This window comes from Triplophysa rosa, linkage group LG11 (genome assembly GCF_024868665.1).
Source record: "Triplophysa rosa linkage group LG11, Trosa_1v2, whole genome shotgun sequence".
NCBI lineage: Eukaryota > Metazoa > Chordata > Actinopteri > Cypriniformes > Nemacheilidae > Triplophysa > Triplophysa rosa.
Genome location: NC_079900.1, coordinates 23,399,046 through 23,415,238, shown reverse-complemented (window position 1 = coordinate 23,415,238; position 16,193 = coordinate 23,399,046). Strand labels below are relative to the sequence as shown.

The 16,193-nt window shown below is 38.9% G+C and overlaps 2 protein-coding genes across 5 annotated transcripts in view; one reads left to right on the top strand and one right to left on the bottom strand.

The window, feature by feature from the left end:
- The window catches only part of LOC130562155 (adhesion G-protein coupled receptor V1-like), a 91,588-nt gene extending 80,873 nt beyond the window's left edge, over positions 1–10,715 (bottom strand). For both annotated transcript variants that reach the window (XM_057347027.1, XM_057347028.1), the window contains exon 1: positions 10,258–10,715. In XM_057347027.1, coding sequence (XP_057203010.1) covers positions 10,258–10,333 — 76 coding nt within the window. In that variant the 5' untranslated portion in view covers positions 10,334–10,715. The remainder of the gene's footprint in view (positions 1–10,257) is intronic.
- The window catches only part of LOC130562156 (alpha-N-acetylgalactosaminide alpha-2,6-sialyltransferase 2-like), a 178,921-nt gene that overhangs the window by 128,389 nt on the left and 34,339 nt on the right, over positions 1–16,193 (top strand). The window lies entirely within an intron of this gene.

Here is a 16,193-nt window from a genome sequence, read left to right as displayed (position 1 = left end):
TGAGATTGGCAGCCACAGGACAGATGGCTGGATTGAGGACAGAGCAAATCCCTGATAAAGTGAAGCATACTTACTGACTCCAAATCAGTGGCTGTGGACTTGACAAAAAAAATTGTTGGCAATAAAGTTTGCATCCCCACAACATTGTGTGAGCTTCCTGTCAAAGTGTACACCTGCTCTTATGCATGTCATTTTTCCAAATAAATATATATTGTGGCGAGGAAGGTGGGACGGGAGCCGTGGGGCGGGGCCGGTGGCGTGAGTGATAATGGAAATCAGCTGTGCGTGCGCCGGTCCCGCATCGCCCACGGAGGAGATTGGGAGCATAAAGGGAGGAATCGACGGGACTGCCGATGAGAGAGGACCGGGCCCGGACATATGTTAAGTTGTGTGTTTATGTTTGTGTGGCCGGCAGTCGTCCATGAGGGGCTGCCGACCTACTTTTACTTCCGTATTATTGTTTGTTTATTTATTTATTTTTTAACATTTAACAATAAGCTTTAATAAAATAACCAAACAATAACATGGAAGTAAAAAGGCCGGCAGCCACCTCATGGTTGTCACGCCAGAAGGACGGGAGTCAAGTGCAGGTTCACAAAAAGCTTTATTTGCAGACAACAGAATCTTAAGACAGAATAATAGCAAAAATAGTCAACAGGGGAAATGGGCTTGAGCGCTCGGCCGGGGAAAAGACAAGGGAAAACACGAAAGTCTGGTTGAGGGCCGTAGGACCCAACTCACGGAGGGAGTCGCGAGAATTACAGTAACACAAGCCCCTGTGGAGGGAAACTGGTAAATACGCTTGAACTACCCCAGAGGGAGAGTCTGGTAAATCCGCTTGAACAACCCCGGAGGAAGAATCTGGTAAATCCACTTGAACAACCCCAGAGGGAGAATCTGGTAAGTCCGCTTGAACAACCCCGGAAGGGGAATCTGGTAAATCCGCTTGAACAACCCCGGAGGAAGAATCTGGTAAATCCACTTGAACAACCCCGGAGGAAGAATCTGGTAAATCCACTTGAACAACCCCGGAGGGAGAATCTGGTAAATCCACTTGAACAACCCCGGAAGGGGAATCTGGTAAATTCACTTGAGCAACCCCGGAGGAGATGGATCCTCCAAGGGTGAAAATCCTTCGGTCGTATCCAGCAGGGATACCAAGCACACCGGCACAATGATCTGCGTGAGAATGGGACACCAAGCAGGGTGCAAAAGAGACTGGAGCCTAGACAGACAGTACAAGTTAGCCAAGAATCTAACTGGACAAGACAAGACAAGACTCGACTAGAATATTACAAGACCGGTATTCAGGAGAGCTAGAAAATCTAACGGACTGACAAGGAACCTAGGAATTCTGGAAGAATAAGAAGGGAGAGAAGAGATTAGCGAGAGTGGAAACTGGTGGGGTGTGATTAGCAGAAGTAGAAACAGGTGTGCGGTGATGAGTGGATAACAAGGGGGAACGGGGCACCCAAAAGTAGAGACCGAGCACGTGTAGAACTGTCAAAAAAGGTATGTCCCATGTGCCTGGCGGGAAGAAACATAAACAAGACAAAAATAAGCCTGACAATGGTAAACTGCCGGCCACACACAAACATAAACAAAACTTAACATGTCCGGGCCCGGTCCTCTCTCGTCGGCAGTCTCGTCGATTCCTCCCTTTATAGCCCAGCCGAGCCCAGCCTTTTTAGCCCAGCCGAGAGGCTCTTCCTCGCGGTGCTACGTTGTGGTGCTGGACGTTCGGTGGACGGCCCGATCCTCCTCCGCCTCCTGGCGGCCGGCGATGGCTGAGGGCAGCCGGTAACGAGTTCCCCGTTTCCTGTTCCTCACCATAATGGCTGTTGGCAACAGGATTCCAGCTCACGGCCAACGGCAGCAACTCCTCCGCTCCCTCTATGGCCGCCATCCCACCTCGTCCCAGGAGCACGGCCGCGAGCTCTCCGTCCCCACCGATTCCTCTCGCTCCAGCACCACTGCCTCGGGCAGCCGCTGGCGGACGTCCCTCGTCCGCGCTGCCCGAACTCTTCAGCACTGCGAGGCCGCTCAGCGGCAAGGGCTCTTCGACAGCATGTCCCTCCTTCCTCCCGGGTTTCGGCATCAGTGTAATAAAGTTCAATAAAACGGAAGGAAGGCGGCGGGAACCGGCAAACATTTAACACCAAACTTTAATCAAAAATAAACAAACAATAATACGGAAGTAAAAGTAGGCCGGCAGCCCCTCACGGACGACTGCCGGCCACACAAACATAAACACAAAACTTAACATATGTCCGGGCCCGGTCCTCTCTCGTCGGCAGTCCCATCGATTCCTCCCTTTATGCTCCCAATCTCCTCCGTGGGCGATGCGGGACCGGCGCACGCACAGCTGATTTCCATTATCACTCACGCCACCGGCCCCGCCCCACGGCTCCCATCCCGTCTTCCTCGCCACATATATATTTTTGTTTTATTTTATTTTAAAATGCAGAGTTAACTGTAAGTTATTTTTATGCCAATTCCGCCATCCCCCCCAATAAACGTTTAGATCCTGATCAACAGGTGGGAGGTGGAAAACAGACATGACCCCAGTTTGTTCACTTCCTCCACTTCAGAAATTACTTCACCATGACGAACCACAATGGGGTAAATACTTGCAAGCAAAAGCAAAGAGAAAGAAGGCGAGAGTCTGAAGCAAGCGGATTGAAAGGGGGCATAAGGGTAGACACAGACGGGGGGTGTGAGGGCCAGTGGGACACCTCGCCTCAGGGCCTTCTAAAGTTAACAGAGGTCCAGCTCACAAACCCCTTTCATTCTTTTGAAACAACAAATGGCTTTACATTTGTGTATGATGGATTCAGTTAACGGGGATAAAGATGGGTGAGAAATTAAAAATATTAAAATAAAATAAAATGATTACTCCTGCTGCATTATGCATTATGTTAGGGCAAACTCATTCAGGCGATAGCGGAGGGAAGACACACATTGGTGTCCTGGGTATTAGGACACAACTAAGGGGATAAACAGACAGGAATAGATTGCTTAGGTACCAACAGGTATGAATTTAGAGTTATTTGGAAACTATAGGGAGGGACTGATTCCAGAATCAAGCAGGAATTTTCTTCTAATTTTGGTATCTCCAAGATTTTCCAAATTAAAGTTCTTGGTAGTCTAAATATATTCTATGTGGTTTAATATATCTTAAAAGACAAAAGGAGGATCTTGCTCTGAATTCCAACCACATTTAACACAATTTCAAGATGTTAAATCAATTCTATCAAAGAGCAAGATGCTCACTTCTTGAAACTCATTTTCTATGTCTCCAAAAAAAAGATTACAGGTCGAGATATTAGCAATCTTCTTTATTCACAAGTTGCAAAATAAATATTATTTTGTGCTCAAAAGCACTTTATTTGTTTATGCACTGAGCACTTTATTTTGCAACTTGTGAATAAAGAAGATTGCGAATATCTCGGCCTGTAATCCTTTTTTGGAGACATAGCAAACAAATTTCAAGAAGTCAGCTTCTTGCTCTTGGATAGAATCGGTTTAATGTATATTGACATCTTATTTTTATGTAAAGAGATACACAAATTTAGCTTGACAATGGGGAACTTTTTAGGCTCAACAGTGATTAATCACGCCATTTGATTTGTTATGAAAAAGTCTCAATGCTCTGAAGGGTCTCAGATGACCACCAAGAAATCAATCAACATTAAACTTGTGTTAGCTTATTTCTTTTTATTTTAGCCATTTGTGTAACTATATCTGCCATGTGGACAATTGCAATACAAACATCTAGACATCATTCTTCCAAGAATCTTGGAAAAGGTCTAAAGAATAACTTGTGGTATTGATCAATGCCCCATTTATCCGTTTTGAATAAATCACATTTGAAAAGAAGCAAGTGATCAAGCCCTGTGGCGGGAACAGAGTGTTCATGCGCAAGAGGGCACAGCTTGACTCCACGCTATGAAACAGCTTCAAGGGCTGACAATGAAGGTCATATTTCAAGTTCAATACTCCAAATAGGATAAAGTTACTCCTTTCATTCTCAAAGTTGTTCTATAGAACCACAAGGAATAAAGAAAGACAATTAAGGATGCTGTTGAGCGTATTGACTACAAAATGGGAAACTTGTATTGCCAACACATGATTATTGTTTGAGAATAAACTGCATTCCAGAAAGTTTTGTTCCAGAAAGGTCAGAGAGACATAAATGCTATGAAGACCAAGCAAAAACCCTTGAGCAAACTCCTTGGTACAATTGTGGCAGACCATGATGAATAAAGAGACCTCAGAATTGCTGCTGGAATAGACCAATGATTTAGAATATCCTACCATACGTCCATTTTCAGCTTCAGTACAAACATCTCCTAAAATACTGTGTGTTATGTCAGTGTAGGGCCAAAAACACATACAAACCAATTAGCTTACACAATGTCAATGTCTGCTTTTTAAATTGCAGAACAAATCATGTCATTATGGAGTTGAAAGTATATATTTATTTATTTGTAGAGATTTATAAATATAAATGAAAGTGTTCGCAAATATGTAAACCCAATGAAAAGTATTTAAAAAGGTCAGAACCTTGTCATAACTCCATCCCACCTCTGAAGTGTTGTTCACATTTTTAAAAGTCTTTGCTTGGTTGCAATGCCAGGGTAAACATAATTAATTATCTCTCTGACCATTTATAAAGCCACAATATCAACTTTGACAACACAGTGTTTAAATATAAATAAAACTGTATTTTTTTCTATTTCCTGAAAAGTAGTTTGTAGATACAGGCAGTTTCCACCTGATGGTGACAAAATCCATATATGACGGTTAAAGTTGGTAAAGCAAACCTGTAATGTGCGTAGTATAACAAGTTCTATAAAATTGTTTATGCAAAACTGCTTGGTTTCAACCAGCTCCAACCACAAATATCAAACAAATAAATTTGAGAAGATTCATTGAGACTGAGTGCTACACATGATTCTTTATATTACAACTTTTACAGGAATGACAATGATGGATTGTTATAAGTCAACAAGTCCAAATTTATGAAAATTAAATTTGAATTTAGTCTTCACTACGTGTGAAGTACAGACGCACTCGTCACAAACCAGTGACATATTCCCATTTTGTTCTTTACTGTTTTGGGTCTGGGGTCTTTGTGTGCCATTTAGATAAGTGAATTCAGTTCTTCACCATGCGTGGTGACATGTCTGGGGTGGGGAATTTGTTTTAAAGGCGCAGTTCTTGAAAATCAGCGGCCACTAGCGTTGTATTATAGCTTTGCAACGAATCTCTGAGTCATTTGCTCACCCCTCCCTTTCGAAGTACGACAGTGGCCGCAACAGTAAAAAAAGATGTCGTCTACTGAGACAGCGGGTAGCAGTGATACAAGCAATGATGTTTCTTTGCAAAGGTAAGGCAATATATTAACGTAATTAATCATTTAACATGTATTCTATTGCGAAAGTTACTGTTACAATTCTATAATTAGATATATTTCTTGCGTGCTATCTAGTACACGCTGAGAGTAGTGAAGTAACTAAAGTTAGCTAATCGTAAATAGCAACGCTGTTCAAAGCGTTTGATCTGACAGTCACATAGGCAGTTAGGTGTAAGTTAGTAGACGTTTGTCTCCCCCTTTGTAAAGTCAGGAACAACCGGAGTACGTACCGCAGGGACGGAAAAACATTATTATTTGGAGGTTATATGGCCATTTGTATAAAATGCTAACGTTACCATTTCAACAAAACAGTTGTTTGGTAAACATTGAAAAAGTGGAAACATTGAAAATGTTGAATTATCTTACCAGTCTAGCAGAAAACAGGCAACTTCGGCATCGCCTTGAAAACATTTGTCTTTCAACAGTGCCTTCCATCTGGTAATAGATACACCGATGTTTATCCTGGATCTGGCAGCATCACGTTTGCGCTTCTTTGACGACGGAGATTCACGCTCTGTCGGCTCTTGTGCACAATACGCATGGTCCTCCATTTTATCAAAACTTCTAAGACAGAACAATCAATTGCTTCAGCTAGACGACGACTACTCCTTCCTTCTCTCGACGACTTACTACTTTGTGCGTCTTCAACTCAGTGATGATGCAAGCTGCGTCTAAAAAAACACACGAAGAAAACCAACATATACGAAACGCACTCTGTACAGCTGTTTGTCCATTAGAGCTTACTTTACAAAACATGGCTGCGCAACATAACACATTCCATGTAGATAGGCCCACTCCCTATGTAGATACAACTGGTTTATTCTAAGGTAATAAAAACATAACTTTTCATTACGTAAGGTTTTTATACACATCTAAAGACTTAAACGCATTTCTGTTAATAGATCATACAAAACATCTCGCATTGTACCTTTAACAGCGGCCCAAGGCTGGTGGGAACCCTGCTTATTCTGCAAGATCTAAAAGGTGTAAAATTGCAAAACAGACTAAAATTGTTGTAAACCTGCTACTAAAATGCCACTCTTTAACCCAAAGATTATTTCTGCATAGATTTTTAAACTGGCGCAGAACAGGTTTTAATATAAATCAAAATTATCCAATCATGATAGCACTTAGATTTAACCCAATAAATGTAGATTTAAAACAGTTGTCTTTGCATACTTTACTTTATAGCCTTTTATAGTCTTTAAGCTCATTAGATCCTTTCGGCATGGACTAGTGTTGTGTCTCAATGTGAAAATACTTTTTTACATATTTATGGTTAAAATTTTATTTTGATAATTATAGCCCTTCAAGTTTTTTCCCAAGACGTTCACTTTTTTAAAATATTTATTTCCACGCTTCTGTTACTTGCAAGTCTAGTGGAATAACATCATTTTTTAATCATTACAGCCAAAAATTTATATAAATTACTAGATTTTTTTCTTTATGCCATTTCTTATACTTTATCAGTTATATGAAATATAAGGTGCTATTCATTTTTATTTTATTTTTATTTTTTTCGAAAAATGAACTACAAAATGTATGATATGGTTGAATATATATTTAAGTTTATTTTAGATAAATATAAAGGTCTGAGATTGAACAATAATTATTCACATAATTTATTTTTTCAGCAACGTAATATAATGATACAGCAACGTAATATAATAATAAAACTAAGCAATTCACAGAGCATTTGCAATAGGGACAGCTTTGGAGCAACCTGAGGTTAAGTTCCTTCCATTAAGAGTGGTAATAAGGGATCCCACTTATTCTACACGATATGAATCATCCCAAATGTTTTGCACTGGCAGCAGATCCCTGCTTTATTCTTTCATTCTAAACTATATTGCCACATTGCATAACTGTTCAGGGGTGAGTTTCCCGAACAACGACATAACTCGCTGGTTAACCACCATAGTAAGAGGCATCCTTTGAGAAACTAACTAGCTACTCACGACGACTGTTTCCCGAAAACATAGTAACTTTGTCGCACATCTGTCGTTTGAACCACGTTTGTTCAACAACATAGTTGGTGATGTCACATAGGTGGTGGAGTAATACCGTTTCCTAATTAATCCGTTTAGATCGATTTAATGTCATATTATTGCTGTAAATAATGTACACTGCATCTGAAAACTATTTTTGTTATCGTATTTTTGCTCTCTATTGTTTTATTTCACGATATTTAACTCATCCATAAGTTTCCTCCTACATAACCCTGCCCAGGGATTCCCCAGGGTCCTAGAGTAGTTGGGTCCTAGAGTAGGTAGGTTCAGGCGCATGCGCACAACAACGCTTCAATTTTCTTGACAAACTAAAAGATGTAAAATTTAATGTGTATATTTAGAATGATGGATATAGAATGCACTGCATGTTGCTTGCTTACCTTGCTCAAAAGCATGATGTATGTAAGTCCACATGTCATAATAATAAGGAACTATGCTTCTAACCACAGCTCTAGACCTGTAGTTCCAACCACGCAACTTTGCGATGCTGCTTGCGATTGATCGTTGGAACAAGGGTTTCGGGAAACACTTGAATCATTGAACTATGTTGAAACGACGGAACTTGCGACCACAGTTTGCTAACTATCCTTTTGGGAAACGCAACCCTGTATGTTCAATGTTATGTCATTTATAAACAATCTAGATAATCAAAAGTTATTCCTTTTTTTGTAACAAATACATCTGACATAAAGAGGACTTTGACAAATTCCATTTATAATCAAAGAGAAAAAAAAAGAGCAGGGTGTGAATTACAGAAACATTCTAACTCAGACTCTACTCTTATCCGTTTATTTTGATTTCAAATTGGAACCCATTTGAAACAGATCTTAATTTAGGACCATAGAGCTGTTTTGTCCTGATTTTTTAATTACCTTTTATTTTACTTTTCACATATCGAGGAAACATACTGTACATTTGAGCCTTACAGTCCTTCTAAATGTATCTAAAAATGTTTTGAAACTAATTTAATCTGAGCGATATTGTTTCAAGACACTCTCTTGATTTTTTAATTCTCTGATTATTATTGTATAAAATTAAATATGCTACACATTTCTATAGAATTAACCACATTTAAATTTAATTTAAATTATTTTTGGGTTATAGCATTGTTTGTATGTAACTGAAAAATACTGTAGTCATGTGACTTCAGCATTAAAAGTCAATATAGAAACGTGTAAGTAAAATACCTCAGTTCTCTATAATGTACAATTTGATTTACAATATTTACAATATGAACCCAATATAAACACATTTTTAGACTATTTACAATGTTATGTATGACACACAGAACACATTAAATACATGTTATGTCAACCATATACAGTCGAACATGGTCTGTCTATTTCTCAACAAAACCTGCATCACACAATTCTGCTTCAGACATATGGACGAGGCGGCTACTGTTGTCAATGGTCAAATTCTGTTGTTGAAGAGAGCTGTTGTCAAGTGACGAAGGAAGGGGAACAGTTTGATGGAACTGTGAGGTTTCTGTGAAGAGGGAAACTCTCACACTTCTCAGAACATATAGCTACTTTTTATTTTGTGTGGTGTTTAGCCCTAAACCTGTTAATGATTTACTGCTCTGAGGTCTTTTTTCTTAGGTCCACCTGCCCTCGCTTGATCGCGCTTAAACCTGTGTGGTCTATTTATCCTTGTGATATCAATCACAGAGTGTCCCATCTGTGAGCAAGGCCTTCACACATCTCAATTGATTTAGTGTTTATGTTACATGCTCTCTGTTTTCTCAACATGTTGCACACTATTTAAGGGGACGTACAAAAAAAGGGGCGACCGCTGCAAATGTTCACCCAGTCGTGAATCACATGCACTGAATGATGCTGAATTAAAGCCTTATGGGGGGGGATGGGTGCAAGAAGATCATTCAATCCATTGAATCCATAGTCTTTCTATTCAGCAAATAAAGGGAGCCCCTGATGAATGAAACCAGAAGCAGTATAAAACAGACTACCAAAGACGTCAGCCTGTGTATAAAAAAGAACCAGTCAAGATTATGTTGAATGTGTCTATGCCAAAGTATAATGTTCTATGACTGGCATCATGACTAAGCCCCCATGTAGGGCGTTACGTACATGCAAAAATGTAGGGGCTCTAAAGTGAGAAATTACACTCACATCCAGCTATTCATCTGACATTACCTGAATTTGCCACAAGCTTGTATGCGTAAAGGCAAGAAAAAACACCGTTTGAGTTTGGGGCAGGGGGCTTTGCCCATCTCTAAGCCACTGTTTGAGGAGAAGCCCCGCCGACTGTTGTTTTATCTCAATGGAAGCAGGAGGAGAGACACAAAGCACACTGTCCTCAGTAACCATGGACGCGCAAGGGGAATGGCCTCTCATCCACAGCCAATATTAATTGATTGAATGTTTACATATTTATTAAAAATTGTACATCACGTCCACTTTTGTATTTGTTATTGTTGGAGTGGGAAAACAAATAAACAAACAAATCTGTAATACAGCAAGACGTTTTAATTGTGGATGCACATAATGTGATGTTACGCGGCATTTTAAAGAGAACCCTGAAATGAAGTGAAAAATAAAGCTATACCACAGCTATGACATAGGAAAACGGACATTTCAAAGTGCCAGAACACGTGTTATTCTGTGATTCTGTAATTGCGAAAGGGTTCAAGCTCAATTGCTTCTTAAACGCCCATCAACTAAGAAACTGTAAACTTGTGGAGACTAAAGAAAAACACCAAATAAAATCTAACTACCGTTAAGCGTTCCATTTTGAAGCGCATCGTCCTATTTCAGAAAACTGATTAAAACTTGTGATAGACCCAAGTATAATACATAAATGACTTACCTAACACTTTGTTATAACACTCCAAGCAAATGACAAAAGGTCGGGGGTAAATCCAGCCGGTCAGCGTTGCTTTCATGTGTCAGTCAGAAGGATGATAAATGCATAGCGTTTCGCTGCCACTGTTCCTGCAGGAACAACGGATGTGCCCAAAATAAGTTGCACTAAATACAAATACGCGTTATGATAACAGTTTGTTTCCTTATCTGACGCTGATTAAATTCTCCAGTCCATGCAAGAGCATAGAAGTGTAGATGCGCTCGAAGCTCGGCATGCGTTGCCATGCAGTTCGTTAAGCGATGTCCCGTCTGAACTAACGGACTTGGGAGAGCCTTGTCTTGTCTGTCTGAGCAAGGATGTCTCTCTAATCTCATTAACCTCCAGGCTTCATAGGTTAAGGGAACAGCTCCACCCAGCGATCTGCCTGGAAATGTTCCCGCGGGGATTGTTCCGCTAAACGGCCCTTCATCATTTCTGAAGGTAGTGCTGAAACACTACGGATGCGATATACTTTGGGCCACTGACGGTTTTGTGGCGCACTTCACTGTTCAACACCACTGAAGTCTCACATTATCACATTAACTTTGTACATGCGAAAAAAAAGAACAATACAAATGCATGTTTTAATTATATTAATAACAATATTATAACGTTTGGTCACTGATTGGTCCCCGATCAACCATCACAATGGAGATACCCTACGTTCCATTCCGAGGTGTTAATGCCTATGCCCTCCTCCCTTCGAAGAGTAAAGTCCTTAATGTGTAAACTCTACCGGGGAAAACGCAATTGTATCTTTTAACGTGTCAGTTTAAAGTCACCATGAAATCAAACAGGAAAATTATAAATGTTTTACACAGTGTTCCAGTGATTATTATAAATAATGTATGCACACCATTATTTAAAAAAAAATTGCACTTGTAATCTTTAATCAAAAACATAAAGCTTCTCTTCCCCTCTCAACAACAACTATTCACCACATGATGTAAGCAATAAAAAAGAGTTAGGACTATACTGACTATCCAGTGGTCAGGCATTTTTAGCCCTCCCAGGAGCCATTGAGAGAGAGAGTTGCGTCAACTCCATTGACTCCAATGGAACGTTTTTTTTCACAACAATGGCGGTTCATGGAGGCCCTCAATAGTTCCCGGACGTTACTAGTAACGCATAGAGCTGCGGCTAAACAGACCAACTGAGGTAAAAGTTTAACTCTTATAAAGACGCAAGTAACTGAATGAATAAAAAATGAAAGAATTAAAGCATTTAAAGAGAAGACATAACTTCCTGGAACTATCTGAAGGCTCCATGAATCACGTTACACCAGTAGCGAACCCTCAGTGATGACCTAAACTATTGTAAAAAATAATATTTGAAAACTTTAAAATATTATTTTCAATAAAAGTCGTCCCTAATTAGTAGGGGTGGGCGATATATGAGCTCAAATTCATATCACTGTATTTTTCACTGTCCAGTTGATATCGATATTTCAATATGATAAAAACATATGGAATCACATTTTAGTACACCTTAGTTAAATTATAGGAAAATAGGTATTTTAACCTCACATAACTAAAAAAGTCAGGGATGGGACATAGACCTTAAAAGACTTTTATTTAAACACATTTAATGAACACATGGGATAAAGAAAATGAAAATATTTTGCTACATGGAAAATAAGGTAACTCAGTTGTTATACACTGTAATACTTTCAATCAAATCTTTTAAAGCTTCAGCTAGTACCAACCAATACTCACATCAACTTTCTTAAAGTTTTTTTTAATTGTGCAATTGTTTCTTTTTCAAACAGTGCAACATTTCAACATGAGGTAGAAATTAAATTAAATATTATGTAAAATAAAATAAAATACTGTATAGTACATAGGGGATAAAGAAGATTAAGGAAAATGTAGTTTATGCAAACTTAAATACTGTAAGCTTTTTAACCTCGTCTTCGGGCATGCGCCGCCTTCGGGACGATCTGTTGGACGATCTGTTAGATGCATTTGGGTGCATGTCTCATATTCGCAGACATGCATGGTTTTCAAGTGGTGAAAGAGATTGCTAGTGTTTCCACCTTTGGCTGCAACAACACAGCGACACAACTTGCAGAGTATGGTTTGTTGGTCGATGTCAGGGATTTTGAACCCAAACCAGTTCCATACGACAGAGGAGCCTGTCTTTTTTTAACTAATTCCTCCTCGTGCTGTTCAACAACCTCACTTTCTGCGCATTCGCTCATCTTTTTCACTCAAATCTCACGTTCAATCTCATGAATTCGCAAACGCAAACTGCAGTTGCTTGCGCACACTTGATTGTTGCTGTGGCGTGTTTGAGTAACGTTCGGTGGTTTGTGCTCTATTAATTTGGACTGTTAGGCGCTCTCTGTTTGATTACTAATGCCTGTGTAGCGCGAAGTTGAGAGGACAAAAGATTAAAATGTTCACCCTCGACTCTGTGTCTTCATTAGCAGTGTTAACAGTTGACAAATTGAACAAAACAATATAAATGCAAAATTAGAGTTCATGAATATATAACGCTATGCATGATATAGCAAAATTCATATCATGGCACAAAACAATACCGGTAGTCAGTACATACCGGTATATCGCCCAGCCCTACCTATTAGATATGTATATTTGACTTCCTAGATCAGGGGTGGGAAAACTTTTTACCTGGAGGGCCACATCATGTTTTCGAATCCTTGTTTAGGGCCTCATATTATTCACACATTAAATTAAATCTTTATTTATTTATTCCAAACTGAAATTTGATAAATACTGTAGAGTATATGCAATTCCTTCTACCCTGTGTTTTATAAATACTTTTATATTGGAAAAAAATGGCAAAACATTTGCGCACTGTCATTTAAGACACATGCTAACACAGTACGTTCTGACGACGTCGCCAGTTCGTCTTCATTTGGTCACCGTGACAATCAGGGGCATAGCAAGCTTTTTAAAAGTGCGGGGGATGGGTGTGGTTTGTTTTTTAACAATAAAAACGATGAATACAATGACAGAAGGGTACAAAAGGTATAACATACAAGATATAAAAAGCTTCCCATTTAAATGAGTGATACTAGAAAAGTATAAAAATACACTCGGTGGTAAGCTTGATAGTGACATGGGTCTGACAGGACTGTGACTGCTAAATTTTTCTTACTTGCGCCTTGAAAAGGGGATATATATATATAAAAAAATAAAACGCCCACACAAAGCTTTTTCTTTGGTGGTATAAATAATGTAACAATTTACTGTTTTTAAACATTACAATAATATACACTTTTCTTTCAAAGTTCTTCAACAGGTATGCAAACAATGACATCATTTCTCACTTTTTTCTCCTCAACAGGTAACGTTACAATCAAACACAACAGGTAAGTATACACAAAAGTATTCAGCTAATCAACAATGCTCAAAATATCAAAACCAATTGCACTGGCAATAAAACCCATAAATACACTGCTTAACAATGACAATTTGTCCCTCCTCCTCGTCAATTCCCTGCCTTCTTCATCACAGTTACTTTATACATTGCATGCCACATACATAACCGAATTTAGCTAGCTGCTGAACATACTTATTCTTTCCTTGGTTAATGGTATGTATGTATGTGTGGTTGGAACAGTACTGTTACTCATACTGATCGTGAGTCGTAAGGGCTGAACAACTGATACAACACCCGGTATCCGATGCCGTATTCGAGTGCAGGGAACACTGAGATACGCGGCACGGAATGAATGAAACGTGTTGGTGATCCAGGTGCAGCTGAAAGCTATTGGAAGGTATTTTGTTGTTTGTTTAATGATTTTAGCGATTGTTTAATGGTTATGAATTAAAATGTTTTAATTGTTTAAGAAAATGTAATATTGTATATCTTAAATCCTTGTTGCATGGGCCGATGTGTGGAGTATTTTTTATTTAAGATTGTTCTTTTGTTTTGTAGAGTGCTTCTGTTGGTGGCTGGATTGATCACTGTTTTCCCTACCTTTATTTCTTTGAGATTTGGGTTTGTTTGTTTAGTTTGTTTCTTTGTTTATTAATTTTGTTGTTGGCCCCTGAACACATTATTGGTTTGGACTAGTAAATCAGAGGCAATTTGCTGTGTATAATATGGTTTACCGCCAATAGAGGGGGGGGGGAGAACTAGTCACTCTCAAGTAGAGTTTGAGTTATTTTGCACTTAGGTTTGGTACTTGTTTTCTTTGCAGTGGGTTGTACTTTTTATTATTTTCTTTTGAGAGTGTCTGTACCCTCCTCATTTGACCAGGTCCAGACTGATGTGAACACAGGAGAAACAACTTAATAAATATGTTGATTGTTTTATAGTACTGCTGGCCTTGAGTTCATTCATTTGTTTGGATAGCTGTGAGGGAACCCCTACTGGGATCTCCTACCCATAAAACTTGGAGTGGCGTAGTCATAAATAACTGAACTATATATATATATATAGATATATAGATATATGTATGTGTACGTATATGAAATGGTTACAATAAGATCATATGGTATAGCAATTATGACCACTTACCATTAACATGAATATTCCACAGTCATTCCCTTGAAGCTGAAGTGGTGCACCCTGTTATTTAAGAGTGGAATAAGATCATATTGTACATACAGTGGGCTATATAGTGTACTATGAATGTATTATATGATGACATTTCTCTGCTGTTTCTATAATAACACATAAATTCAATTATTATACAACAATAAATCTGGGGCGGTCACAACAAAAAATTGATCATACTGTATTATACCATGGTCAGTCTCAATACTGGATTCTTATTGGCTGGAAGGTGGTGTGCATTAAAAAAACCATTTACTGCACATGTAGTTCCAGTCAGTTTGCACAGATACTCACAGTGTCTTTCCAAAATCAATGACAGTTTTAACCTTATTAATTGTGGCAAGACCATGATGTAATACGTGCCTAGGTGTGCATTAAACACTCCTGTTTTCACATCTGTGAGCTTCGCTTCGGGTGGTTCTCCATCTCTATGTCATGCATTAAAATAATTGTATGCACACTTAGACCTGAATTCCCTCTTACGTTAAAACAAACATTGCTAAAATAAGTGGTGTCCACGTGTTAATGCAAATAATATGAAATGAATCGGTTATAATATAAACTGTTAACAGTAGCGGAAACAAAACTTAAAAATGCTTCACTGAACCACAAATTAGCCTACATGTATTTAGGAGTTTGACGCTAGCGTCAACTTATGCACGATTACACATTCAAGGACATTGTTGGACTTTAGAGGCAGTCCTGCATGTTCAGAATTCAAAGAGAAACTTTTAAGCTCAAAAACTGAAGTTTATTTATCAGATGTAAAAGAGTAACAAAGCTTTGGGTTGTCAGACGATCTCCTCACTCCACCACAAGCCAACAACCCAAATTATTCAAAAACACACATATTTATTCAGTATTTGACGTCGTGCTCATCTTCTGACTCCTCCTTTGTCTCTAGGGAGTATTGCTTCTTGGCAACCAATCACCGTGCACCACGTATATCTGCCTGCAAAACAACATCTTGCAACACATCTTTTGCACCCTGTGGTCAGTTGCTAGTTTTAGGAAGTGTTCCCTAGAGACAGTTTCATATGGCAAGACAACATATTAAAATACTTTCAGTAAAAAACACTCAATCATCTAATTCTTTAATTATGCAGCGTTGTTCTTAATCCTATGATTCAATAAAACACATCAAAACTCATGATTATACTTAAAACATATGCAATGGATTAATTCATAACATTTTGGGGGTATGTGTGTGTGTGTGCTGAGCGAGCTGTTCTGTTTCTACGCCTGCACAAAGCTTGTTCCTCTTTTGTGGTTTCGCTCGGCTTGTCACACACACTCTATTTTTATCACAGTTTTTTCCACTGAGTAAAATAGCAAGCACATGAGATAAAAGCACACAGCTTAATGATTTA